The sequence below is a fragment of the Camelina sativa genome, chromosome 3, assembly GCF_000633955.1.
Source record: "Camelina sativa cultivar DH55 chromosome 3, Cs, whole genome shotgun sequence".
Lineage (NCBI taxonomy): Eukaryota > Viridiplantae > Streptophyta > Magnoliopsida > Brassicales > Brassicaceae > Camelina > Camelina sativa.
This window is the reverse complement of record NC_025687.1, coordinates 988,912-1,014,492: the sequence shown is the minus strand read 5'-3', so window position 1 is coordinate 1,014,492 and position 25,581 is coordinate 988,912. Positions and strand designations below refer to the sequence as shown.

The window sequence follows — 25,581 nt, the reverse complement described above, 5'->3', positions numbered from 1 at the left end:
TATAAGCAAGAATCTGCACCTTTGTGTTTCTCTCTCTAGTGAGCCCTCCCTGATCATCCGAATCTTGCATTCGCCAATCGCTGTTTTTCCGTGTGTTTTCCCCTTTTTTAGTTTTAGATTTGAGTAAACCAATCAGAAGAACGAAAACCTTGAAACAAGAACCAAAAAAAGGTGGGCTTTCTCTGAATCATCATTCCACTTCTGGTCCCCAATTCAAAAGGACAATCCAAGGCTAGATCCCTTCAAAAATTTCTTTTTGTTGTCTAAATTTCTGCAACTTTAATATTATTTTGCTAGTCTATTTATCTTTAGCAACAAAGTAAGGTGGAATCTATTTCATGCTTACACAAAAACATGTCAACTGGGGATTTTCTCTTTCTTAACTTTTGACCATACATAATATTCTCTCTTTGTTTTTAATAAAATAAAAGGTTTGGTTATCAAGCATACATGTCATTAGCTTAAAGCTGAGACTTTCATTAAAAAACGAACAAGGAACCTATGAGCAAGCGTTTATATAATGCTAGTCTAACGTTAATTCTAAATTATTTCCAGTATCAAGCATTAACTAAGGTTTATTCTACCAATTTCGGAATTTAAAACTTTTTGAACCAATCCTTACCTAGATAAGAAATTTATGCGCTTTTATCTTTCTAAACCGTAGCTAGCATATGCTGAGAATTACTCTCCATAGAAACCTATACTACGATTCCTTTTTTCCATATTTAAGTCACTAAAGTCAAGAGATTAGTACATTAACAAGACATTTTAAATGCCCTATGCGGAGAATCGATTGCATATGAATTTTATTCAAGCTATTCACGAACTCCAGGAGAACATAAATCCAAAATGACATTAAAAAATGAGTCAACTTATATACTAACCTTGTGATGTGAAGTACATAAGCAGATTATAAATCGAACCGAAGAATATGTTCCCTCCCAACAAGTCTCCTGAGCTTCGTGTTCATCCAGTTATTTATTTCACAATCAATCTGAAATAAGAAGTAAAAAACATTATACCAGAGTTTCATGCCCATAATGCTATTGGTTGGTTCTTTCAAGAACCACTCTAATCTTTTGAAATTGGCATTCAATAAACTATCAGTGAGTCCATTTCACGTTGGAACTGGCAGGTCTTATTCATTATGACAAAGTACATACACTTGTCCCCACTGAACAATGTCAAGAAGGGGAAACCCGACATTGTGTTGGAACAGCTAAAGTCTCATCTCGTCTCGTAATACATGAAGGTTATCAATATCAACTTGTAGCAACTGTAATTTACTTCTAATATCTGATAGTTCTTTCTGAATTCCTAAAAGATGATCAAGTCTTAGCTGAGCTTCTTCTCGGTAAGGCTTGGCAACGATATTCACAAAGTTTACTAGATTATTCGTCGCATCTGAAAGATCCTTTTGCATAGCATCTTCTAGTTGTTGAGCCAATGCATCAGCCACTTTATTCACTTTACCAATTATAGCTTGTCTTCGATATGGGAAGTTTGCTATAGCCACATACCTGCAACATCGATTATGTTATACATACAGCCAGTATATCTTAAATCATAATATGCCTCTAATTGCACGTGTGGATAATGAGACAATGGCAAAGAGGGGAAACTAGAGAAGGTGTTATTACCCTCCAGCGGAGCAAAGACCAAATGCAAGAAGATCTTCCAGTGTGGTGGGTAGCACTGAGGTTAGAAGTGATGCAGATAGTCCCGCAGATCCAAGCCCACCAACTGTCACAAAGAACTAGAAATGGCAAGCAAAACTCTATTATGTCAAAAGTGTCACTCAGATTGATTTTTTGAATAATCAGACAAAGTATCTGGGAAAATACGGTACTGAATAAACATCTCTGCCAGGATTTAGGTTCGGATTGAACAGATGGCACAACTAAACAATGATAAAGATCATGACACCATAATCGACCGTATTCAAGTTAGAAGAAAAGTATTTAACACTTGAAACTCACCACTTCTCGAATATCTTGTTCCAATCGTTTCGATGTGGTTCCGGCACTCAAATTCTGAATTGTTTTCAAGCTGATTTTATCAGTTTTCCGAAGCAAGTCATATGTGTCTATTCCCAATTGAGTTTTCGAATTGACATATGTTGGCCATTTCTTTTCAAATGATTTCAGGGACAGACTTCCTTCACGGGCAGTATTTGACTGAAGCCATTCAGCATATTTTCCAAGCAATTCCTGCACACCAGTAAAATGTATAAACAAATAAATAATTCCTACATAGTGTCCAAACAGGAAAACGGTAATGGTTACAAATAGAAGGCACCATGAGTAGCCAAAATCAATTCCCTTAGTCTTAGAAACCAGTAACCAGGCATCAATCAGGTGACAACAAGACAAGGTTAGACAATATTTCATTTCTGCATGAATAGCGACCATATCTCAGACCTCCACAGTCAGGCAAAGAATAAAGCATCAAACTCACTTTAGCATTTGAGAGTGCTGGAGCGAGTATTTCACCCTGAACTTTGGATGTAGCTGCTACTGAGGCCGAGTTTCCCCCTTTAAACACGTAAGAGATCGCAAGATCGAGACTTGATAGTCGCAGGGTATTTCCTATTAGATCAACAACTTGTAATCTGGCATTATCAATCTGCAATCAAATCCAGACGAAAAAACAAAACAAAAGCCAAGTTAAAACATTCCAATTTCCTCCTACGTAATTCAACAAGATATATCGAATAGAATTTATACCAACGAGAGAGCCTGCCTTCTCCAAGAAATGCTCTCATATTCCATCTTAAGCGCGTATTCTTTAGTTTGATTGATAATCTTTTCTGCTGAAGCCAAGTCTTCCCTAGCAGCTAGGCAATCTTGCCTCACAAGAGATTCAACAGAAGAAAGGAGACGCTCAGCAATCACCATGGGTGTCTCCAATTTAAGCCTTATCCTCTCCATCCCGGTAGCAGTTGAGCTATCCAAGAAGCTATAAAGAAATTTCTCGAGTTCATTGAAGCTCTGGACACCCCAACTAATACCAGGATCTGAAACCTCAAGATCATCTCTGCCAACTAAAGAAGCTGTTGAAAGCTTCGCCTCGAGAGCAGACCGTGCGGACACTGGATACAATATCACATTTTCTGTATTAAGCAACTTCCGTGTATTCTCCTTAACAAATGAAATAGCTTCCTCAAGCTGCAGCAGTAAAATCAATCTTTTGTCAAGAAAATTCAGCGATTACAGAAACTATTAAGGGAAGGACATTAATCTTGTTTCTGATAAACCTCACGAGCATCACGGTAGATGTCAGATTTATTCAGAATAAACACAAATTTCTTTTTCCATTGCTGTGTGTACCGGAGAAACGCAACCTGACAAACACAATGAGATGGAAATCAGCCTACAGTACAATTATGACAGCAGGAAGCTGTAGACGTAGATATATAATTGACATGGGTATGATGACACTGAGAAGCTTGTTCCTCTTTTGAGAACTTCTGCGGATATTTAAAATAAAAACCAAAAATCTATTAAAAAAGTACTTTCATTAATAATCATTTACATACAATTTGCTACGGACGTAAAATCAGTTTTGCTGTACCAATAACAATTCACTTCTCATGTGTCTTGGCCTAAGCTTACCACAATATCGACCAAAAGGACATACTGGTTCCAGCAATAGCTATAACACCCATTACTTGACAAAATATTTATAGTCTAGTTCAAATTATAATCAAGAAACCCTTGATATATGCATTGAACCTAGTGACAACTTCCCCTTCCCTACACAAGGTCTTGATGGTCTATACATGACTTTACTGATTACTTTTGTGAAAAAAACAGATTTAACCAGCTACTAAGGAAAAGCAACAACAACAAACATGCCAGGAAAAACAGTAATTTCTACCTCACTTTCAGTCAAAGGGCGGTCAGCAGAAAGAACGAAAACAAGCAGATCTGCCCGTGGAACAAATTCTTCTGTAAGACGTTGCTGCCTTTGAAGGATCACATTGGTCCCAGGTGTGTCAACGATATTTATCTGTTCAAAAGGAGAACAACCCTAGTCAATTCTCCAAATAATTAAATAGAAGGTTCAGGGCTACGATGGTAGAAGTTCGAATGACTCACATCCTTAAGTATTGGTGCAGGGAGATAGCAGATGTATTGGCCATCTGGATGCGTTTGGCAGCGTTGTTGCTCTTCGGATTCCAAGTCCGAGTAGCACAGAAAAGTGATCTCATTGGTAGTGGGGACTACCCCCTCTTTGAGGTATCTCTTCCCAAGAAGGGCATTGATAACCGTTGATTTTCCGGAGTTAAATTCCCCCTAGTACCACCAAATTATGGATTCCAATCAAATACTAAGTTATATAAAAAACTATGTTGGCATAAAAGCTACTTGTCCCACTATAAACATTCTCCAATTTTAAAAACCCAAAGCAGAATAAGATAGGAAATTAGTAAGAATTCTATGGAAGTCAAATGCAATACTTCAACAGAATTACACGATAATTTATTTACTCTTCTAACCACCAAATAGCAAGAAGAACAGCATACTCACAAGTCACAAGTTACAAAAAGCGAGAAAACTATGTCCGCGTTTCAACAAGCGGATGGTACAGTTAAGAAAAATGCAGTTCCCCTATAACCAAATCTAAGAGCAAATAGGAATAGTAGCATGGACAGTGAGAGAGACGAAGCCAAAATCAGAGAGGATTATGATGATAATTAATTTGAATAACTATAGACAGCAGAATATTGGGCAGCACAACAAGAAGAAGTGATTAGAAGCATGCCCATTGTTATCTCGTGCTGGCAAAAATGTGTAACTAAAAATGTTTCTAATGAATATAGAGCTAATACCAATGCAAATTCCTGGAACCACAATTTGACGGAGTTGAGTGCAGAATTACCACTATAACCATTAAAAACGGCTCATCAATCCGGGAAACTGCATCAATTAGAAGGGAGACTTCCTCCATCTGTTAATGAAAAACAGTACCAAGAAGCAAATTAAAACCAAATTATAACCGCAGAAAATTTAGTTTAGAACCATTGCAGGAAAACTGACTTCAACTACCAAATGTGTTAAATAAAAATCACCAGTGGAGCCGCCTTCTGGATAATTTCAATCGTCTCTCTCAACGCTGATTTCTCCATTTCTATTATTTGTTTCTGTTTGTCCTCTAATTTTATGAAGCCAGCAGAATTCTTTTTCTCCAGCAGGTCAGTAGCCTCAACAAATGGTTTTTCGTTAAGAATGCTTTCATTCCCGTTCCGTGTTTCATGATTCACAACATAAGGTCCATCAAGACACTGGCGAAGAGCTACATCCCTAGAAGAACGCAGATCTTTCAACGATATAACAAAACCAAAAGCGCCTGATTTCAGCAACTGCAATTCTTCTTTAGCTTCTTCTCCTTTGCTTCTGCAAGTCACAAAAATCGGTATCTTCACGCTCTTCAACAAAGATTCCGCCAATAAACCCACTTGTTCATCTTCACCAGATCCAAGTATAAGGAAATCAGCACCCTCAGAGCTAGAGGCACTTCGAGCAGAATCAACATCCTTGACAATCCTAGCTACCAAAGGAAGAACTACCGAGTCGGGATTGGATCCCATCAATGTGTTTCTTGCCACTATGGCCGGAAGACCTGTACATAGCATTTGGAGACATCTCAACCACCAAATTCGGACTCACCATGAAAATAGTAATGAACAAATCCTGCTAGGGAGCTGCATCGAATGAAGTTGCAGAAATTAAATTTACCTTCGTCGGAGAGAGCAACACCAGTAGCACCAACGGCGGTGGCGATATCAACACGTTCGGCGATCATGAGGTAAGCACGACCCTTGACAAGTGATTTCAGCAAACAAGCCGCCTCGTAGAGCTTACCAGCGGTAGCTCCGCCATCAATCACGACGATTTGAACCGATTTAGCTAAAGCACGGTCGACCAAATCGAGAGTCTCTTCACGATTGCCGCTCATAACCTCATCCGCGTCTAGTCGGAGAAGTAGACCAGGAACGGCGAGTTCGGGGCGCTTGTAACCACCAGGATAAAGAGTTCGCGGCCTAGAAGAAGAGGTCTGATCGGCGGATTCATGCGAAACGTTTCTGATCGAGAGAGAAGATAGACGCCTATGACGTGAAGGAGAAAAGGACGATGACGAAGCTAATCGGCAGCACCGGCTAGGAAACGGTGGTGTTGCGGCGGAGATAAGAAACGGTGACGTCACACATTGCCGGTGAGAAATTAGAGTTCTCATGGAAGAGAGAGAGAGAGAGAGGGATTTTTCTTCTGTGTTTCTGATTAGTTTTCTTATCTCTTAAATATATGTTTGGCCCATCCCAAGCTAATGATGCTATAAACACAGTCGGCGCGATTAATTATTTTTCAAAACATATATTTATCAATTTAATTAAAGTTTGATCAACGTAATTTGTGTGGAAGAAATGAAAAAATTATAATTCAGATACGAAACCACACAATTGTCACATACAATCATCATCTAAAGGATCTTGGAATATTTTTGATGCAAATAAAAAGAACATTCAGTGTTTTAACAGTCTGGTCAAGTGAGGGTCTTAATCATACTCTAGTTCATCAGGTGTGATAGGTCTCTTGAGAGGAATCACAGACTTTTTCTCAACATCTCTTGATAATGCCTTCCTCATATCTGTTTTTATTGAGATCAAACGATTTAAGCTTTAAACAAAAAATATATAAGGGCAAATTACTGATAAAAAAAGAAGTGGATCAAAGTCTCACCTAATCCATCTTCCTCTCCTGAATAATAGCGTAATACACGCCTATAGATTATGTAGCCAAGCTGCCAAAAAAGAAAAGAGAAACGGTTAGTTTCATATCAAAATGGCCATTAACGAAGAAGTTTATGAAGGAGGTTTGACAATAATAAACTAAAATATGTAAACTGGAAAGTTATAAACTTCTATTTTTCTTACAATGTCATCAAGCTTCTAACCAATTTTATAATCCGAATATATTACCTTTTCATACATCTTGATGGCTGGTGTGTTGGAAGCTCTAACGAAAAGATCCACAAAGTAGGCTTTATCACTGCAATCAACAGCCAGGAGAACAATAATCATTAAGGAGACCAGTAAGTACCAGAGGAGATCAAATCAAATAATAGGTAGAGCTACAATGAGCAGCAATTCAAGATTTTTCTTCCTTTTGAAACTATTTAAATATCGGTTTTCAAAAACAAAACAAAAGAAAAAGGTATATTTTGAAAGCTAATATCAATATATCAAGGATTCCAATCTTTTATTTAATCATAGCGATCCATATCAAAGAGAATACTAAAACTAAAGATGCTTAGTTTTTGTTGAGTCTTACATCTTATCACTGACATCTTCCAGAAGGTTCATCAGTTTCTTTGCGAGTTGCTGCCTGCGATATTCTGGAGAGACAGTGACGGCTGTCACATGACCATGCCAAGATTCACCCTGTCCTTCAACTTTACCCATAACTGAAACCATATAGAACATTAGACACATGCATTTAAAATGATATTCATTAGACAGAAGTTTTACATATGTTTGTAGTCCTCAATTTTGGTATAAGAGGGATAAATCAGGAACAACTAAATAAGCCACTTACGTGGATTCTCATGAATATCAACCATAATATTTCAAGTATACAAAAGAACATTTTCAGTGATACTGCTTAAGTTTCAAATATCGAAAGGTTTAGTTATACTCTAAGTCATGGATCAACTATACTTCCAAGGTCCCTTTCCAAACTATACCACGGAAAGGGAGGAAGAAGGATTAAATTCGTGAAATCCCCTCTCCCATAATTAAATTTTGATGTTCAAAACAAAGCCAAACGGCTTGAACCAGTCAAGTAACAGGGCACCACAAGAACAGAACGTCAAAGATCCAGAACAATATTGAAGAATATATTGTACCAGTACGGAATAGCATAACTAGACCTACAAACATTGAGAAACAGAAAATCTGAACCTTGATATAACTCATTCTATGGACATATAGAAGCCATGCTTCCTACGCCTCTTCTACCCCACATCAAGATTACTAAAACCACGAGCTACAGATGTAGAGCTAATACCAGCACATGAAAGCATCCCTTTTCCACAAAAACAAATGAGATAGCTGAGAATTTTGGTTAAAGGCCTTGTAAATCAAACAAAAAGGAACAATCAATAAGCCTTATTCACAACTCCGCATGCTAATCAGTTTCAAACACAGTCACTCTTCCTGGATTTAACAACATTCCAGCTAATATATCCATTGGATAACCAAGAAATAATATCAATTAGTGGCTTTTCCACTAATACATTATCATCTAAGTTTAAACCTAAAAGTAAACATAATCTCCACAAAAAACGAAGAGAAGAAGAGAAAAGATAATCTTACTGTAACCCATGACACGATTGCCAGGACCTTCGGCAACATGAAAATAGTCAGGCCATCTCGCTAAGTAGGTCATGTAGAAGGACATATTGAACTGTTTCATAAAACAAAAAAATCTCAATAAAATCGCCATAGCAATAATCAGACAGGACCAGAAAATTACGATTAAGAAACACGGAGGTTTACTGTTTCAGTGAGGTGGTCTAGATTCACAGAAGTGAACCGGAGAAGGTCGTTGCAGCTGAATCTACTTATCGTCGTCATCTCTTCTTTCTCTCTCTCAAATCCCTTCGAGCTTCGTCTGATTGATTCTCTTGAAGAACGAAAGACGAAACAACACAGCTATTTACATGGGCCAACTAGAAATCTACTAAAGCCCATTTATCTTTGGGCCTAGGACACTGATGACGTCATGTATATGATTTTTTAAAAACAAATATATTCTATATAATATAAGAGGAGAGATATCAAAATTTTTTTTTTTATAAGGCCATTTGCATTGGGCCAACATCTTGGATGTGATTAGCTTTTTTAAAATAGAAAATATAGGGAATAGTGGCTGAAGAACATATTGTTGGGTCTTCATGTAAAACTGATTTTGGGTCAGTTCCAGCATGACGTGGCAACCCGTGAATGGATACGAATTTTTGTAAAGGAGAAAACATTTCATTTCTCCATTTGTTTGAAATCGCTGCTAGAGTTTTCCTTCTTTCTCTCCAAAGCGGCGATAGATTCCTCTTCACCATCTTCTCCATTAAGCTGTGTTTTCCGGCCATTAAAACACCAAAATCGAGATCTCCTCCATGTATAAATCGATCTGTACATAGTTTTTCTACCAATCCGTTAAATCTTTTATCAATTCATAGTTTTTTATTTATATTTTTATTGTTTTTTTTTGTTTCATAAAAATTTGGTATTGTATTTTGAATTTTAGTATAAGTTTTTTAAGTTTGCAATTTAAATATTATTTTCTAAAGTTTTTAAAATTGTAATATGTTTTAGATTATTATATTATTAAATCTTATGATCTTAAACATATTCTCCCAATAACTTTTTAAATAAAATATTTAAACTAATAATCTTATATTATTTTAATAATATTTTTATTCTAAGAACATCCAAAACACTTGTCTTAATGCAGATGCCCTAACTGTATAAAAGACAAGAGAGTTCTTAAGTGTAAAACTACTATATTTTGGTTATGTCTTGGACTTTCGGCCCAGATGCCCTAACTGTATAAAAGACAAGAGAGTTCTTAAGTGTAAAACTACTATATTTTGGTTATGTCTTGGACTTTCGGCCCATAGAGACCGACCATTAAAATGTAGTTTGTTCGTTTTTGTTGCAAAGGATATTTTTGTTGGTTCTGTTTTAGATTTCTGTTATGGTTAACCAAAAGGAAAAACCATGAACCCAAAACAATGGATAGCAAACAATTACTTCTAACCTGACCATGTTTTTGTCCTTTTGTTAACTTCTTTCATCTTGGAATTTGCCTCTTAAAAGTTTGGGTTGAAACTGGAGTTGAGCAAGGAGACACTGTTAGCATGCACTATGATCCTATGATTGCAAAGCTTGTTGTCTGGGGAGATAATCGTGGCGAAGCTTTAGTGAAACTGAAGGATTGCTTGTCTAACTTTCAGGTACATTCCCTTAGACCCCGTAAAAATATTTTGGTGCTCTCTGCAGTGGCAAGTTATACTTCAGCACAACTATAATTTGTCAACGCCTTATGGTTCCATTTTTTTTAAGAGACTCTTTATCTTGCACATCGCTTCTTAGCTACCACAATAGTTCAGCAATTAAATGGTATCTTTGTTGGCAGGTAGCAGGTGTACCTACAAACATTAATTTCCTTCAAAAACTTGCTAGTCATAAGGAGTTTGCAGTGGGAAATGTAGAAACTCATTTTAATGAGCACCATGGAAGTGATCTGTTTGCGGATGAAAGTAATCCAGCTGCAGCAGAAGTGGCAGACAAAGCAGTTAAGCATAGTGCAGCATTGGTGGCTGCTTGTGTCTCCGCAATCGAGCATTCTGCTTGGAATGAAAGTAATCATGGTCAGTTCACATGAGTCTAGTTTCTTCTTCACCAGTTACATGATTCCCGAGCATGATTTAATTTATTGTGTGTAAACTCATCCAGGGAAACTTCCATCGATATGGTATTCTCATCCTCCTTTTAGGGTCCATCATGAAGCCAAACAAACCATTGAGCTAGAGTGGAATAATGAGTACGACGGAACTGGTTCTAACCTAATATCACTCGGTGTAATATGTCAACCAGATGGAAGCTATCTCATTCAGGTTTTTAACTCACTTTTAAATTCTTTTTGTAAAAGATAACGCTGAACCCCATTGCTGTCTTATATACATTAAATTTATGAGTCCTAATCTATAGTAAGGATTCTGATGGTTTGACAACATTCCACGAGACAGGAAGGCAATGATTCTCCAAGTTTAGAAGTCCGGGTAACTCGAGCAGGAAAGTGTGATTTTAGAGTTGAAGCTGCCGGATTGAGCATGAACGTTAGTCTAGCCACATACTTGAAGGTAAATCATTATTCATTAGCATCATGTTCAACCAACTCCTCATAGAGCCACAGCTTTATCTCATGCCCTTTCCGTCTCTCTCGTAATTTCTGCTTACGATGTGTTTTGGTAATAGGAGGGTTATAAACACATCCATATATGGCATGGTTCAGAACACCATCAATTCAAGCAGAAGGTAGGAATCAAATTCTCTGAAGATGAAGAAGGTGTTAAACACAGAACCAGCTCCGAAACATCATCACACCCTCCAGGAACCATTGTGGCCCCCATGGCCGGATTAGTTGTCAAGGTCCTTGTGGAAAACGAAGCTAAAGTAGATCAAGGTCAACCTGTATTAGTCCTGGAGGCAATGAAGATGGAGGTTAGTATACAAACCTCTTCATATACCCCGCAACCATATACCATAAATATAAGAAACAGTAAAGTAATTATCGTTTTATTCTTGTCCTACTTGGTGGTTCAGCACGTTGTGAAAGCCCCATCCTCTGGAAGCATACATGGCCTCAAAGTTATAGCAGGCCAACAGGTTTCAGATGGTAGTGCTCTATTCAGGATCAAAGGTTGTCTGTACCTTAGTACTGTACTAACTTTTTTCTCCGTTACACATTCATATTATCCTTTCAGAATTTCAACCAACTCCACCAGTTTCACAATCTTTGCAGGATAAATAACATGATTTGCGATTGATGAAACTCTCCCACTGGCTTACGGGAAGCCTGAACTGATAAGCGTTTGGGTGTGTATGTATATAAACCAAAATCTTACAAAAGATAAATAAATCCAAAGCTTTATCAATGTTTAAGCTGTCTCTGTATAGATCTTTGAAGCTGTAGATGACGGTAAGTTATAAATATACAAAATGGTGTTTACATTCATAATCAAGATAGCCCGAGCCATTTATTGAATACTAAACCAGCTTCTCTCTTCTTGAGCTGAGACTCACTCTGAACTTTTGGAGCTTTGCCTTTATAAGCAGTCTTGTGATACTTCAAGAAGAGCATCCGATACTTGTACTTATCAACAAACATATTCTTTTTCTCCATCATCTCCACAACTTCATTAGCCCGCGAGAAAAATCCGCCTCTAACAAACGTGTAGAGCACCGCATCGAGCAACTCTTGATCAAACCTCATCAATGAAGTAGCTGCGGCTATGGACTTCATTTCTCCCCATAGTTCAGTGACCTCTGTGTATTTGCTCCCTATGGCTGCATACCCTGTGACCATAGAATGAAAAGTTTGAGAATTTGGCGAATGAACAAGAGTTCTCATCCTCGTTAACGCCTTCTCTGCATCTTGCATCAAACCTTTCTTGCTAAAGAAATGGATCACATTGTTCCAATCATGAACACCAGCATCCAAACTCTGCCCTTCTCTGATTTCTCTCAAGAGTTTGGACATAAGTCCCGCCTCTGCGTTTTGCTTCACATCCCTTTAAGAGCTTCTCGAACTGCTGATTGCCGCCTCTCGGTATCTTCGCCTCTTTCATTTCCTTGAACACATTGAGAGCTCCATGAGTATCGTTCTGAATCACTTGAGACTGGATTAAAGCTTCATAACAGCTTGAGTCTAATTGAATCCCTGCCTTTTGAGCATCTCTAAGGAGTGATGTCACTTCCCTAGTTCGAAGAACCGGTTCTTATCCCAGCCATACGCATCTCATCGAGTAGATCATGCGCCTGATCCAACATTCCTAGGGAAATACAAGCGTTGATAACATTCACCAGCATCGAGTTATCACTAGAAACAGGGGAGTCTTCATGTTCTGCCTTTAACAGAAACTCTGCTAACTCTTTCATCTTTCCACTTTCCAGGAATGCCTTTGCTAATTTCACATAAATCTCTTCCGTCGGCTGCAGAACACCGCGTTTGGAGGTAATCAATTTGACCTGTACACGCAACTTAGACAACAATGAACCAAGAACATCCTTAGCCTCAGCTTCAAGTTTCAAAAACTTCCTATCTCTAGAGAACTCATCATAAGGAATCATACTGTGATTAGAAACCACTTTAATTTCGGGAATATCGTGTTCATTAACCTCTGATCCTTTTCCAGATACTTTTTTGAGATCCAATCTATCATCATCTGCAGTATCAAATCCAAGAATGGCGGCTCCAAGTGAGTTCCTTGCTACCTTTCCTCTTCTAGGCAGTGCCTTACTGATATCGTCTCTTGCACATTCCGTACAACACAAATCCGAGACTGACTTAAAGGTAATGTCTGAAATCATTGGTATAGTTTCAAAGAAAGAAGCATCAGTTACGGAATCAACTGAACATTGGCGTAAAAATTGGCAAGATTTGACAAGGAATATGTTAAACAGCGAGTACCTTTTTCTTAGAAGAAATCTTTGGTTAGAGAAAATCGGGGCCTGTAAACCGAGCTACGTGTTGGGACAATGAGATCGAAACAATCGAGAGATACAATGAGTTATCCATGACACCGCTTGTACAGAGCGAGACAAGTCATCTTGTGTTTATGCACAGATATGAAATTTCATTTACATTTTATTTTACACAGCTTCAACAAGACAAAAGTGATCAGCAAACCAAATCTCTGTTGTTTAATTTATTTTCCTGTTATTGTGGGAGGAGCTCTAGTATTGCCGGCAATACTATCAAACATTCAAAACTTTACTGTTCTACTTATCGATGTCAAATTATTGATCATTTGAAAAATACTCTGGTTAACAATATCGGATCTCCATATATATTAATCAATAAAACGAGAATTTTAAATAAGCATAATTATTATTACAGTAGTTAGCTAATTTGCCGCTAGGAGTAGAACAAATCATGTTTTATTCTTCTTCACGTCTTCCGTTTGTCCTCAGTTTGCTTGTAATTTTTTTCCTACAATGTGTCAATGTCATTATTAGTTATCAACAATTAAACCCAAAAATTCGAAAGACTAGAAATCTTCACGTTTTCAGATATCAACACTTGCCTTCCGTTGCTTCTTGTACAGATAAGCAAGGGACCACAGCTCCGGCTACAACCATGTTTTTCCCAACATGGTTGATATTATGCCCAGCATGCAAAGATGTCTTGTCCTAAAAACCAAATCCACACAGGGTCAAATTTAGGCAAACAAAAAAAAAGGAAACTACTTACGGTAAGATGTTTTCAAGCAGTGTGATTGATTCCTCACTCACCATGGTGGAAGCATAACCCGAAAGAGAATCAAGGGGAGCCTCATCTGCGGATTCAACTGCATCCTCGTCATCCTCGTCATCCTCGTCATCCTCGTCATCCTCGTCTTCCCCAGACATCTGCTTGAAAATCATATGCACATGCATCCAGTCGGAAAAAATAACATGGGGTCAAATTTAGGTTTGTATACTACAATTGAGAAAAGAAACTACTTGTGGCAAGAGCTTGTTAGACTCAAAAACAGTTTGACAATGACAAAATAAATTAATACAACAAGTAAGTCATCTGGTTAGAATGGAATTCTTAAGTACCTCCAGTTCATGTTCTCGAGTTTTAAGATGCTTAATGAAATTTTCAAAGCCTTGGCCAGAAATATCGTCGCATACTGAGCAAACCCAAGCGGCATGTTCACCCGTTTCACTGCACTTATCCTCCTCAAATTCCCTTGAATCTGTGGGGGAAAAAAAAAAGTAGCTAATTCAGCAACAGAGATATATGCTGGATATTACAATAACATAGTGAGAGGAGACAAACACACACCTTCTAGAATAAATCTTTTCCAGAGGGACTCTGAATAAGGAGCATGACATGGAAACGGCTGAATAATGTTGTATCCAAAATCTTGTAGACCGGTAATAATATCGCCTAAGAATGTTGAATAGGGGCATATGACCATCATATTAGATGTAGGTTTATTGCCAAAGGCCCACAGATACATAACGTGCATTGTGTCATTGGATTCTGTTTGAGAAACAAAAGACTTGAGTACGTCGACTGTATATTCATCAAGACATTACTGTAGGAAGGCAAAAGGATGAGGAGATATTAACCGTAGGAGACGTGATTAAGAACGATTCCAGAGGAAGAGACCGCTCGCAGGACATCATCAGGGATGTCAGTTAGTAGGCCAAAGGCATTGATGGTGATAGGACCAGAGTAGCCTAAGTCCGCCAAATACTGTCTGATAGTCGGACCGACCCGACGAGGATCACAGCCAGCAGGAACAGGACAATTCTTGATGTCCCAAAAGACCGATGTTGCAGCGACAGCGTGGTTGTCCACCCAGATAGCCTTCATAGTTCAAGATAACTAATATTGGTTAAAAATTGGGCAAACAAAAACTAAAGAAAGTGCTAGAAAACGTTTTGATACGAGAAATCTGTTTGGTATGACTAGGATGTGCTTAATTACCATCAGTTCATGTTCTTCACTGGAGACATGGGTGGTGAAATCTTCAAATCCTTCGCAGAAATAATCATAGCATACTGAGCAAAGCCAGGAGGGTGTTTCACACGTTCCATGACACATATCCTCCTTCAGTGCGCTTGAATCTGTGGGGGAGAAAAAATAAAGTAGCTATAGGTTGAACAAGAGATTTGCTTGTAAATAATACAAGCACAGAGTGAGAGAAAGGACAAACACACAGTACTGCACCTTTCAGAAGGAAGTCTTTCCAGAGGGATTCAGGATTAGGAGAATCATATGGACACAGCTCAAAAATATTGTATCCAGAATAAAGAGGCTTTCTAAGGACATGAGGGAAGATAGACGGATGGGAGGATATGAGCATCAAATTAGCTGGAGGTGGATAACTATTGGTCCACTCATACATAGTTCCTAAAAAACTTAAAAGCTTAAGACTCTCTCTATTCATCGTCAAGGAAAGAGAATAAAATCTTTAGGAAGAGAAGATAACTAACCCAAGGGGACGTTGTTAAGAACGATTCCAGTGGAATAGACCGCTTGCAGGACTTCTTCAGAGACCTCTGCTAGTAAGCCAATGGCAATGATGGTGAGAGGACCAGAGTAGCCTAAATTCTTCAAATACAGTATAATGCAGGGAGCGACCAGACGAGCATCATATTCAGGGGACACGTCTTGATGTCCCAAAACACCGCTGTTTCCGCCACAGCTTCCTCCTGCGTCGCCTTCTTCATCATTCCAGACGACTTTCTTAAAAACCTAACGAAGAAACCCAAATATTAAAATTTGGGAAAATCTTTAAAATTGGGAAATCAAAATCAGATAAAAGTAGAGAGAGAAGAAGAAGACTTTAAAATTACAAATCTTCACCGTTTCGATCGCAAATATAACTTTCAGATAGATATAGTTGTGTGGGCTATGTGATAATGTTCTCCAACTCTTAAAAGTGTAAACTCTCTCTAAGAATAAGTTAGATCGGGGCGAGAATTTTTACCTAAGAGATGAGCAGAGCTGTTGGATCTCGATATTTGCTAGCGTTTCGAAATTTTTTTTGATCGAAGAGGATAAAGTACCAACGACGGGGGTGGCGTCCGCGTTAAATATATGGTTGATAATGGGCTTCGTTTTAGTGGGCCTACAGTTTGTATGAATCGGCCTTGTGCACATACATGATCGTGGGGTAAAAATAAGCAGTTAAACAAACCAGAAAAACCTTGTAAAATGAGAGAAAACATAGGCTGGAATCAACTTAGAGGTGGTTTAGACTTGTTCTTTTGCTTATGTTTGATGATGACTTGGTTAATTGTTTCCGTGTTGCACATTATACCTTCTTAATTTCCACTTGTGTACACATGTACTTTTATTTTCTCTCTAAGTGGGTTGAAAAGACATTATTGTGTGTAGAAATTAGTCATCCGACTATAAGCATTAGTGGTGCATTATTACAACGTCAAAGTCTCTATTTTTTTTTTCTTTTTCTTTCTTTGACCCTATAAACGGAAATGTATCTTTTTCACCGTTGAGAAAAAGAATTGAACTACAAATTACATGCTTTTATTTTATTTTTCGACGAGAATAATTAGAAAGCGAATTTGATAAATGGGCAATGGCAAATCAGACTGCAACCCACTCTATTCGTAAAAAAAACATCTCCATATCATATTTGTTGGATATAAGCTTTGTCCCCAACATTTGAAGAGCCCCAAACTGAAGATCGTCAAGATTTGGTGTACCAACTGAGTTTAATGTACTATCTTGGTTTTGTGTATCATCTAGTATAAATAAATAAAATTCTACAACCTTAAAAATCATTTTCTTGTATTTATGTTATTTTTAAAAAGCATGGTATTTTAAGATTAATATCAAAGTGTAGATTAATATTAGAAACTAACCATTAAATCATAAACACTAACCCTACCCCTTAAAATTATACCTTAAATTTAAAATTGTCAGCCCAAAACCTAACAAAATAAATTCTACATCCTTAAAAACAATTATTGTGTTTGTAGTATTTGTGGAAAATTAAACTTATGTGATTTTTTTGAAAAAAATAATTAAAACATTTGTGTTTGTGTTTGTTTTTATTTCCATACACAATTTCACAAAAAAAAAATTAAAGCCCATAAACAAAAAAAAATATCAGCCCAGTAACAAATTTGTTTTGTTTTTATTTACATACATAATTTCACTCAAAAAAAAAAAAAAAAGCCCATAAACAAAACAAAGGCCCAGTAACAAATTTGTTTTGTTTTAATTTACATATACAATTTCACACAAAAAAAAAAATTAAAACCCATCAACAAAACAAAATGTCAGGCCCAGTAACAAATTTGTCTCTCTAATATAACATAAATCTGTATTAGAGCAAAATTCATTACCTCCCGTCGTCGGCGACCATCTTAGATAGAATCAAATCCTCTCGGCGGCGATTTAAGAAAAACCTTTGTGATGGATCTGCTCAGGGAAGAGATTGAGAAGAAACGTAAGAAGCTAAATGAGGAATCTGGTGGCAAGAAGTTCTTCAAACGATCTGAGATCGAGCAGAAGAAAATCCAGAAGCTTCGAGAGGAAGAACGACGCGAGAACGAGATTAAAGCGCAGCGAAGAGCCGCCGGTGGAGATGGTAAACTATCCGGTGCTTCATCTGCTCCTGGTTATTCTAACGCTACTGCGTCTGCGTCTTCCTTATCAGACGCTGCTGCTGCTAACGCCGATTCCAAATCCCTAACCAACGAGCGAAACATCGAAAACCTAAATCTCCCGAGACAGGAAGTGATTCGTCGTTTGAGATTCCTTAAGCAGCCGATGACTCTCTTCGGAGAAGATGATCAAGCGCGGCTCGATCGACTCAACTACGTGTTGAAGGAAGGATTGTTCGAGGTTGATAGCGATATGAACGAAGGGCAGACGAATGATTTCTTGCGTGACATCGCAGAGCTTAAGAAGAGGCAGAAGAGTGGTATCATGGGAGGTAGGAAGAGGAAGAGTAGAGATGAGAGAGGTAGAGACCAAGGTGACAGAGGTGAAACGAGGGAAGATGATCTTAGTGGTGGTGAATCGAGTGATGTTGATGCTGATAAGGATATGGAGCGTTTGAAAGCTAACTTTGAGGATTTGTGCGATGAGGATAAGATCCTTGTGTTTTACAAGAAGCTGTTGATTGAATGGAAACAGGAGCTTGATGCCATGGAGAACACTGAGAGGAGAACTGCTACAGGGAAAAAGATGGTAGCCACTTTTAAGCAGTGTGCTAGGTATCTTACTCCTCTCTTCAACTTATGCAGGAAGAAGGTAAAGATTCTTGCTTTGCTTTTTTCCCATTGTTGTTTACGTGTTAATCATTTTGCTGTCTAAACTGGTAAGGAAATTGTTAGGGAAGTTCTCTCTGTTTAGAAGTCAACTATCTCAGTTATAAACTTACAGAACTATCTTGATCAAACTTAGTATTGGTAAGAAGATAAATGCACGACGACTTGGTTCCATTAGTTTGGGTACTTTTTATTTCAGATGTTATGACAAGAAGGAGTTTCCAATATTCTATTGCTAGGTAGACATTTAGAACATAGAATAGCAAGTAGGAATCTGTTTCTTTAGTAACTCTATATGCACCTTGAATTGGCCATTGAGGCATCTGTTATCTTCATTTAGGTGAAGAGAAATAGGCTTGAATGTTGGGTGCAAAATATGTTTCTCTCTTTCTGTCTTATAATGTTGATAATATATACTTCTACTTATGAGGTCTCCTGAACTTGATCATGCTAATTATGGTCTTCAAAAATGCAGGGTTTACCAGGTGACATTCGTCAAGCGTTAATGGTGATGGTTAACCACTGCATAAAGCGAGACTATCTCGCTGCAATGGACCACTACATCAAACTAGCTATCGGGAACGCGCCATGGCCCATTGGAGTGACTATGGTTGGTATTCATGAACGTTCAGCACGAGAGAAGATTTTCACCAACAGTGTTGCACACATCATGAATGATGAAACCACTCGCAAGTATCTTCAGTCAGTTAAAAGACTGATGACTTTCTGTCAAAGACGTTACCCAACGATGCCTTCTAAAGCCGTTGAGTTCAATAGCTTAGCCAACGGAAGCGACTTACAATCCTTACTCGCCGAAGAGAGATTCTTTGGTGGTGATCGTGAACGAGTCTCGGAGGAGAGACTCCGGCTTATGCCTTCTCAGAGCGAAAGCTAGTCTCAGAGTGTTTTCTGCTTTGTTGTGTTTTGTTTTGTCAAAACATTGACTCTGTATTATCTCGTCGTCTATTGTATTAAGTTAAAACGTTGACCTGATTCTAGTCTTGCGTGGCATGTAGGAAACATATCAAAACTTACATAACGACATCGGTTAAAGATCTAGGAAGGGTAAGAGGAGAGTCGAATCTTGGAACCTTATTGGTCCAAATGATATGATCACCTTATCCAAAAATGTTCGATTCTCATCAACTCTCTCGTTGTCAGATTCTATTAAGCCATTTCATCTCGATTCATTAACTTCACAAAGGAAGAGAACGGAAAAGAAAGATATTATGGCAACTCAAGCCGCCGGAATCTTCAGCCCCACCATAACAACCACTGCTTCCGTCGTCAAGAAACTCCACCTCTTCTCAACAAGCCACCGTCCCAAGTCTCTCTCTTTCACCAAAACCGCCATACGCGCCGAGAAAACAGATTCCTCCTCTGCTGCCCCGGCCGCTGCGGTGAAAGAAGAAGCTCCGGTTGGATTCACACCCCCGCAGCTAGATCCAAACACACCATCACCAATCTTCGCCGGAAGCACAGGAGGTCTCCTACGTAAAGCACAAGTAGAAGAATTCTACGTCATCACATGGACCTCACCGAAAGAACAAATCTTTGAGATGCCAACAGGGGGAGCTGCGATAATGAGAGAAGGACCAAATCTGTTGAAACTAGCGAGAAAAGAACAGTGTTTAGCTTTAGGTACGAGGTTGAGGTCAAAGTACAAGATCAAGTACCAGTTTTACAGAGTGTTCCCTAACGGAGAGGTTCAGTATCTTCACCCGAAAGATGGAGTTTATCCAGAGAAAGCGAATCCAGGAAGAGAAGGTGTTGGACAAAACATGAGATCCATCGGTAAAAATGTTAGTCCCATTGAGGTTAAATTCACTGGGAAACAATCTTATGACTAGTAAGATTTTTATTCGCATTTTTACACAATGCTATACTAAAAAGAAATACCTATCGAGTGATACCATATCATCGTAGGTGAACTTCTCTAATCATTAAAGATCCGTTACAGTTGGGACAACAACCACTAATCATCGGGTTTACAAATGGTCCGTCAAAGATCACCAAGTACAATTCTTGCAACCAAGAGTAGAGAGTTTCTATAAGCATTATAAATGAGCCACTTGATAGATAAAAAAATCTCTTTTATTCCTTCATGTACAACTTCGTAGTCTTTCATTAGTGACCCAAGAGATTACCAAAGGAAGCGAAACTGAGTTAGAGGTGTTGATTAAGCCTTGCCCCAGCCGACATGGAATCTGCCACACCACCAGGAGTTGTCTTCATCTCTGAACTGCTTCTAAGTTCCGCTCCAACCACCGCGTCAGCATCTTCACTTGTCACCACCTTGTCTCCTGGAAGCCTCTCCGCCGCATCCTACACAACCAAACAATTCGAATGCACCAATTTACACTTTACAATGAAATCCAACAATTTCTCCCCTATAAGTCATGTTTTTATATATGAAATAGAGTAAAACTTCAAAAATGTAATATTAAAATGTGATCATTAATTACTGTGAGAATGTCTTCTATCGTCACTTTGTCTTCCTCCGACACCGTCTGTTCGTTAGCAGCAGCAGCCGCCTGAGCCGCTGCGGCAAGACCACCGGGCCGAGTCTTAAACTCACCTGAGGCTCTAGTTTCAGCCGCTTGTATCGCAGCTGCGTCTTTACGGTCGACAGGTTTATCTCCAAGCGACAAAGCCGTAGCCTCCAAAGCCTCCCCAATCGTAACCGTGTCTACGGATCGCATCTTCGCAACCGTTGGATCGGGTTGAGGGAAACCAACGCCTTGCTTTCTCGCCACGTCATCTCCGGAGACGTTGAAAACGTCGCCGTATTGATCATGTGGCCGTGTGTTTTCCTCATCTCTTGGCCTTTGAGGAGAATGCTGATGCTGTGCCATTGCTTTGTTTGTTATTGTGTTTTTTTCAATTCGAGGCTTCCTCTTCGGATCTTCAGTTTCGTTCTTGGATCTTGAAAGTAAAACGAATCATATATTTAGTTAGATGTCTACTTAACACGTGGATGTTAACTTCACACTTGTCTTGCCGCATGTCGATGACATGGATCGACCTTTTTGGATTTTAAAGTAATACTTGGTGATATATGGATTTGATTTCGTGGTACATATGGTGATAAGCTGTTTATAACTGTAAAACAAATAAAAGTAAATAACAGTTTTGTATTGGTAACATAGAAATTATAACGGTTACATAATGATCAAAAGATACATTGAGAGAGTCAGAAAGACAGAAACAAAATACAAATTTGGCAAAATGCAATTATTGTGTGGTTTTCTTATCGTTTCTGGTTCTTTTTCTGAACTCTCTCTTCTCGTCAGAGTATTGCTTCTTCATCAAAAGGCTGGACATTGCTGCTCTCACAGCTTCTGCCGCAGCACTCATTACACTCTCTTCTATTGGAACTTTACCTTGCAATTGCTCCAACAGTTTGGTCCCTCCTGGAATATGCTCGTCTCCAAGGATTGAAGATGATTCGGTCTCAATGCACGAGATGACCTGAACCCTTGAAAAACCAGGATGGTTTGAACCAGGCAGGTTTGAGGCTCCTGATACCATCCATAGTAATCTTGTAGCCGCACTTACAGAGATACTTGTGGGGATGAAACTTTCCCCAGGTATATTAATCACCTAAGAGATCATTTACCCGGTTAAATTTTATAGTTTTTGCTGATTTTACAGGATTTGCTAACAAGAGTGATACCTTTGTGACAGAGAGAGAATGTGCTGCCATATCACAGCTTAACAAAAAAATTCCTTGAAAACTGCATTTGATATTAAAAAGGGCAATCAAACATCTGATTTAAAAGAAACGTATGTGGGCTAAAGTATTAGACTTGCCTTTGAACTGTTACTGCTGCAAGAGAAGAATTTGGGATAGTGCATATGTCCGTAACTGTGACTTGGGTTGGCGACTCACTTTCATTGGACTCTACATGTCCTGCCTTCAATACGCACAAACAGAAATCGATTATTCTGATGAACATCAAGAAAATAACATAACCAGATAAATAAAGATCAATAAGCGGATGAGGATAGAAATTTATACCACTGTACTAACTTCACATGTGTCAAGAAGAGACCCAGATGTAATATCCCACAGTCGAACCTGAAATTAACAACATTAGAAAGGAGTCAAGCATCACTCACTGGTCGTACGAATTGGAGGGGGAGACTTTAAGATCACTTACAGTTGAATCTCCACTTCCAGACATGAGGTATCCCTGAGTAACCTCTGGAGTGCTGACAAATGCTGTGCAGGTGATGAACCTTTCGAGAATTGAAGACAATGTTTAAAGTAGTAGTTCAGTAATCAGTCGTGGTTAGTGGTTACAATCTTTTCTTTCTTAAACAACTATGAAACTATTAATGCTCACTTACTCTGTATGTCCAAGACAAAAACTCTGTATTTCATGTGCCCCTTCTAAAGGCTTCTTGGGGAAAACAGTCACCTGTGATGGAAACCATAATCACTATAAGACCAATCCGAGCAAAAAAAAGGCGTGAGGTTGTGCATTAGACTAGGTTTACCCTTATCTTAAAGTCCCGGTCTGCACTAAGAATATATTGACCATTCGGGGAAAACTCCTACAAACAAGAACAAGAACAGATGAGAATGAGTGACATAGTCGGTTAAAACTTGAGCTCTTTCCTAATGCAACAAGAGCCGAGAGAGACCATAGAAGAAAGCGTGTTTATAGAAAATTTTATCTTACCAGGCTAGTAATAATACTACAGTAGTGGGAAAGCAGCTGCGCACCCTTCTTACTAGGTGAAACTTTACCCTCTAGGATCCCATCCAACTCGACCACCCATACAACACCAAACTTATCGGCATAACAAACATGTGAATCATCGCTACTTATAGCAACTGCAGTAACTCTCTTCTCAGAACATCTGCCATTGTTATGAGTAAATACGTTTAGGCAACTTAAGCTACATAGATAGAAGTAAAAAGCTTGGAGCTTTGAAAATTCTTGAATTCAGAAAACCTAAAAAAGAAAAAGAATCTCAATTTATCAAAATTCTAAATATTGTTGGTAACTTACATAGTATTTAGGCACCTCCAAGAGTCGGTAGACCAAATCTTAACAAGCTTGTCATCTCCGGCAGACACAAAAAGCTTACCAGTTGCACCATAACGAATAGCTCTAATGGAATCTTTATGAGAAGACCCATCAGATTCATCCACTAAAGTAACAGAACAATTCTCTCTGTCGATAAAAACAATTAAAAGCCATCGGTTAAACTAAACACACTCATGTCAAGTCAAAAACTAAACATTCCTCCTCTCAAGTCAAAAGCAAACTCTATCGTTTCAAAACTAAAAACGTATTTGAAAGAGGCCGTGAGAGAGAGAGAGAGAGAAAGAGAGAGAGCTTACATAAGATCGAATACACGAAGATCTGACCCGACAGCGACAGCGACAGATTTCTGAGATGGATGAACTGAAATCAATGCAGGAGCAACTTCGAGTTTGTTTTGGGTTTCTGCATCTTCTATGTGAGATTCTTCCATTGTTGTTACACTACTTACTCAGAGGAGAAGAAAAAGGTCGGAGTTTTAGGGTTTAAAGCAGCCAGCCACAGTCAAAACCCAATCGATTTTATTTATTGTATTCGGATTGTTTGGATGTTCGTCTAAATCGTTTTCTCCTTTGAGGTAAGAAAATCGAGCCGTGAATGGTACTCGCTTTAGATGCGCGTAAGACTGATTTTCAATTATGATAGTTTTTATTGGGCCGGAAACAAGAAAAACTTTACGGCCCGTTGGACTACTTTAAAGACTCTGGATCATCATATTGTTTGGGTCTTTTTATTAAATTTGTTGTTTCACTCTATGAAGATTAATTACGTCATTTTACTCTTTGTCACACTACTCACTAAGAAGTTTGAATAAGCTTTGTTTAGACTTATGTATAAAAAACCTGAATCTCTGCATCGTATTTTGGATTTATCATATATTGTGTTTATGGCTGCTTATCGTTAAACCAAAAAATGTTACCATAGAATTTATTAATTTAATCCAAAAGTAACCAACCTAAGATTAGTAAAAGCTTTTAAACTTGTTAAATGTGTCAGCTGAGCCTAATGGAAGAAATAAGCAGGGTTGACGGTTTGGTTCACACCAAATCTTAATTTCATTTTCAGCTAGCTAACCAGACAAGATTTCATACCTTCATATTGTGCGTAAATTGTTTATTTTAGTGGTTTATCGGTTGAATAAGGTACAGTATGTGATTGAGATAATCTGGTTTGACATTAGGAGTATCTTTGATTCCAAGGGTTTTTCTAATTGGTTAACTTTTCCAGCTACACCAGAAAATTAAAGTCCCTGCTTACGTTTCTTGGATGTTCAAAAGTCAAAACTGATATAAGAGTATATCAACCTAGTCACTTTAATCTCATCCTTCGAAATTTAGAACTTCGTTTAATATTCACCGTCTCTAGAGAAATATATATATATATATATATATATATATATATATATATATATTTCTCATCATTCATCAGTAGTAGATTGTAGTAGATTCATGAATTAAAATCATTTATTTTTACAGAAATAGGAAAGAAACAAAAATGAGAGAAGAAGAAAAAGAAAATAGTTTACAAAGAATATAACTAATGATCACGGATGATAGCCACCACGTCTTCAGTCACATTCAGGGCTATGGGAGCTTTTTTTCTTGCATCAAATGAATCGTTAGGACCGAGAGGATATACCAATCCTATTTCTCATCGAAAATCTTCATATCATGTCTTGTTTTTAATCAATAAACAAAAAAAAAACAAATAATAAGAAAAAATAAGTAAAACCTAAGCATTAATATAAAAAGGTAAGTAGTGATATTAACCAAATGGCAAAAATAAAAATAATTATTGAGTAGTGTGTATGATTGCGCACCTAAAAGTATAAGTTTTAAAGAAATTTGTTTTTTATATATAATATATATTAGTGGCGAAACGGATTAAAGCACAAGAATAACAAAAAAAGAAGAAGAAAAGAAGGACTTAACGTTG

General features: G+C 38.0%; 8 protein-coding genes and 1 pseudogene across 9 annotated transcripts; 3 read left to right on the top strand and 6 right to left on the bottom strand.

The window, feature by feature from the left end:
- Nucleotides 1,092-6,286, bottom strand: LOC104760424 (probable transmembrane GTPase FZO-like, chloroplastic). Its single transcript, XM_010483353.1, has 11 exons — nucleotides 5,742-6,286; nucleotides 5,075-5,625; nucleotides 4,885-4,953; nucleotides 4,101-4,298; nucleotides 3,880-4,011; nucleotides 3,257-3,343; nucleotides 2,727-3,167; nucleotides 2,458-2,625; nucleotides 1,980-2,210; nucleotides 1,641-1,756; nucleotides 1,092-1,520 (listed from the first exon to the last, which is right to left on the bottom strand). Exons 1-11 carry the CDS (start codon nucleotides 6,238-6,240, stop codon nucleotides 1,220-1,222), a joined length of 2,793 nt encoding a protein of 930 aa, XP_010481655.1. The 5' UTR covers nucleotides 6,241-6,286; the 3' UTR covers nucleotides 1,092-1,219.
- Nucleotides 6,420-8,697, bottom strand: LOC104760415 (N-alpha-acetyltransferase 20-like). Its single transcript, XM_010483340.2, has 6 exons — nucleotides 8,561-8,697; nucleotides 8,378-8,468; nucleotides 7,335-7,467; nucleotides 6,983-7,052; nucleotides 6,744-6,804; nucleotides 6,420-6,651 (listed from the first exon to the last, which is right to left on the bottom strand). The coding sequence occupies exons 1-6, from the start codon at nucleotides 8,636-8,638 to the stop codon at nucleotides 6,560-6,562; spliced, it is 525 nt and encodes a 174-aa protein (XP_010481642.1). The 5' UTR covers nucleotides 8,639-8,697; the 3' UTR covers nucleotides 6,420-6,559.
- On the top strand, nucleotides 9,885-11,728 carry LOC104778539 (methylcrotonoyl-CoA carboxylase subunit alpha, mitochondrial-like). The gene is made up of 7 exons (XM_019242863.1): nucleotides 9,885-10,017; nucleotides 10,200-10,434; nucleotides 10,520-10,680; nucleotides 10,813-10,926; nucleotides 11,042-11,287; nucleotides 11,390-11,486; nucleotides 11,589-11,728. Exons 1-7 carry the CDS (start codon nucleotides 9,922-9,924, stop codon nucleotides 11,591-11,593), a joined length of 954 nt encoding a protein of 317 aa, XP_019098408.1. The 5' UTR covers nucleotides 9,885-9,921; the 3' UTR covers nucleotides 11,594-11,728.
- On the bottom strand, nucleotides 11,684-13,250 carry LOC104760407 (annotated as a pseudogene).
- LOC104760398 lies at nucleotides 13,579-16,260 on the bottom strand. The gene is made up of 10 exons (XM_010483321.2): nucleotides 16,152-16,260; nucleotides 15,779-16,040; nucleotides 15,513-15,695; nucleotides 15,270-15,409; nucleotides 14,909-15,149; nucleotides 14,619-14,819; nucleotides 14,390-14,529; nucleotides 14,081-14,197; nucleotides 13,873-13,978; nucleotides 13,579-13,778 (listed from the first exon to the last, which is right to left on the bottom strand). The coding sequence occupies exons 3-10, from the start codon at nucleotides 15,688-15,690 to the stop codon at nucleotides 13,756-13,758; spliced, it is 1,146 nt and encodes a 381-aa protein (XP_010481623.1). The 5' UTR covers nucleotides 15,691-15,695; nucleotides 15,779-16,040; nucleotides 16,152-16,260; the 3' UTR covers nucleotides 13,579-13,755.
- On the top strand, nucleotides 17,646-19,584 carry LOC104760388 (pre-mRNA-splicing factor 18-like). The gene is made up of 2 exons (XM_010483311.2): nucleotides 17,646-18,572; nucleotides 19,065-19,584. Exons 1-2 carry the CDS (start codon nucleotides 17,730-17,732, stop codon nucleotides 19,482-19,484), a joined length of 1,263 nt encoding a protein of 420 aa, XP_010481613.1. The 5' UTR covers nucleotides 17,646-17,729; the 3' UTR covers nucleotides 19,485-19,584.
- Nucleotides 19,695-20,529, top strand: LOC104760379 (photosystem I reaction center subunit II-2, chloroplastic-like). Its single transcript, XM_010483300.2, has one exon. It carries the CDS (start codon nucleotides 19,699-19,701, stop codon nucleotides 20,437-20,439), a length of 741 nt encoding a protein of 246 aa, XP_010481602.2. The 5' UTR covers nucleotides 19,695-19,698; the 3' UTR covers nucleotides 20,440-20,529.
- Nucleotides 20,513-21,519, bottom strand: LOC104760365 (late embryogenesis abundant protein 3-like). 2 transcript variants are annotated; one of them, XM_010483289.2, is made up of 3 exons: nucleotides 21,055-21,519; nucleotides 20,737-20,914; nucleotides 20,513-20,613 (listed from the first exon to the last, which is right to left on the bottom strand). In XM_010483289.2, exons 1-2 carry the CDS (start codon nucleotides 21,442-21,444, stop codon nucleotides 20,756-20,758), a joined length of 549 nt encoding a protein of 182 aa, XP_010481591.1. In that variant the 5' UTR covers nucleotides 21,445-21,519; the 3' UTR covers nucleotides 20,513-20,613; nucleotides 20,737-20,755. The 2 variants fall into 2 exon arrangements, with proteins under 2 accessions (XP_010481591.1, XP_010481583.1); XM_010483281.2 differs by having other exon boundaries at nucleotides 20,597-20,914.
- Nucleotides 21,704-24,196, bottom strand: LOC104760357 (tRNA (guanine-N(7)-)-methyltransferase non-catalytic subunit wdr4). The gene is made up of 10 exons (XM_010483270.2): nucleotides 23,946-24,196; nucleotides 23,611-23,775; nucleotides 23,278-23,458; nucleotides 23,093-23,149; nucleotides 22,943-23,013; nucleotides 22,753-22,831; nucleotides 22,611-22,670; nucleotides 22,403-22,506; nucleotides 22,266-22,326; nucleotides 21,704-22,192 (listed from the first exon to the last, which is right to left on the bottom strand). Exons 1-10 carry the CDS (start codon nucleotides 24,077-24,079, stop codon nucleotides 21,824-21,826), a joined length of 1,281 nt encoding a protein of 426 aa, XP_010481572.1. The 5' UTR covers nucleotides 24,080-24,196; the 3' UTR covers nucleotides 21,704-21,823.

What these genes read in the sequence shown, in the direction of transcription:
- LOC104760424 (XM_010483353.1), bottom strand. Translation starts at nt 6,240, where the DNA reads ATGAGAACTCTAATTTCTCACCGGCAATGTGTGACGTCACCGTTTCTT. An exon ending in CGTTTTTAATGGTTATAGTG is followed by an intron (nt 4,299 to 4,884) that starts GTAATTCTGCAC and finishes TGGTGGTACTAG; the next exon opens with GGGGAATTTAACTCCGGAAA. An exon ending in GGTCTTTGCTCCGCTGGAGG is followed by an intron (nt 1,521 to 1,640) that starts GTAATAACACCT and finishes TCGATGTTGCAG; the next exon opens with GTATGTGGCTATAGCAAACT.
- LOC104760365 (XM_010483289.2), bottom strand. Translation starts at nt 21,444, where the DNA reads ATGGCACAGCATCAGCATTCTCCTCAAAGGCCAAGAGATGAGGAAAAC. An exon ending in CGATAGAAGACATTCTCACA is followed by an intron (nt 20,915 to 21,054) that starts GTAATTAATGAT and finishes TTGGTTGTGTAG; the next exon opens with GATGCGGCGGAGAGGCTTCC.
- LOC104760415 (XM_010483340.2), bottom strand. Translation starts at nt 8,638, where the DNA reads ATGACGACGATAAGTAGATTCAGCTGCAACGACCTTCTCCGGTTCACT. An exon ending in GAAGATGTCAGTGATAAGAT is followed by an intron (nt 7,053 to 7,334) that starts GTAAGACTCAAC and finishes TGTTGATTGCAG; the next exon opens with TGATAAAGCCTACTTTGTGG. An exon ending in CCATCAAGATGTATGAAAAG is followed by an intron (nt 6,805 to 6,982) that starts GTAATATATTCG and finishes CTTTTTTGGCAG; the next exon opens with CTTGGCTACATAATCTATAG.
- LOC104760357 (XM_010483270.2), bottom strand. Translation starts at nt 24,079, where the DNA reads ATGGAAGAATCTCACATAGAAGATGCAGAAACCCAAAACAAACTCGAA. An exon ending in ACCGGGACTTTAAGATAAGG is followed by an intron (nt 23,014 to 23,092) that starts GTAAACCTAGTC and finishes TTTCCATCACAG; the next exon opens with GTGACTGTTTTCCCCAAGAA. An exon ending in CATGTGAAGTTAGTACAGTG is followed by an intron (nt 22,507 to 22,610) that starts GTATAAATTTCT and finishes TGCGTATTGAAG; the next exon opens with GCAGGACATGTAGAGTCCAA.
- LOC104760398 (XM_010483321.2), bottom strand. Translation starts at nt 15,690, where the DNA reads ATGTATGAGTGGACCAATAGTTATCCACCTCCAGCTAATTTGATGCTC. An exon ending in TCTTAATCACGTCTCCTACG is followed by an intron (nt 14,820 to 14,908) that starts GTTAATATCTCC and finishes TTTCTCAAACAG; the next exon opens with AATCCAATGACACAATGCAC. An exon ending in GAAAAGATTTATTCTAGAAG is followed by an intron (nt 14,530 to 14,618) that starts GTGTGTGTTTGT and finishes TTTCCCCCACAG; the next exon opens with ATTCAAGGGAATTTGAGGAG.
- LOC104760379 (XM_010483300.2), top strand. Translation starts at nt 19,699, where the DNA reads ATGATCACCTTATCCAAAAATGTTCGATTCTCATCAACTCTCTCGTTG.
- LOC104760388 (XM_010483311.2), top strand. Translation starts at nt 17,730, where the DNA reads ATGGATCTGCTCAGGGAAGAGATTGAGAAGAAACGTAAGAAGCTAAAT. An exon ending in TCAACTTATGCAGGAAGAAG is followed by an intron (nt 18,573 to 19,064) that starts GTAAAGATTCTT and finishes TCAAAAATGCAG; the next exon opens with GGTTTACCAGGTGACATTCG.
- LOC104778539 (XM_019242863.1), top strand. Translation starts at nt 9,922, where the DNA reads ATGCACTATGATCCTATGATTGCAAAGCTTGTTGTCTGGGGAGATAAT. An exon ending in ATTGCTTGTCTAACTTTCAG is followed by an intron (nt 10,018 to 10,199) that starts GTACATTCCCTT and finishes CTTTGTTGGCAG; the next exon opens with GTAGCAGGTGTACCTACAAA. An exon ending in GTCTAGCCACATACTTGAAG is followed by an intron (nt 10,927 to 11,041) that starts GTAAATCATTAT and finishes TTTTGGTAATAG; the next exon opens with GAGGGTTATAAACACATCCA.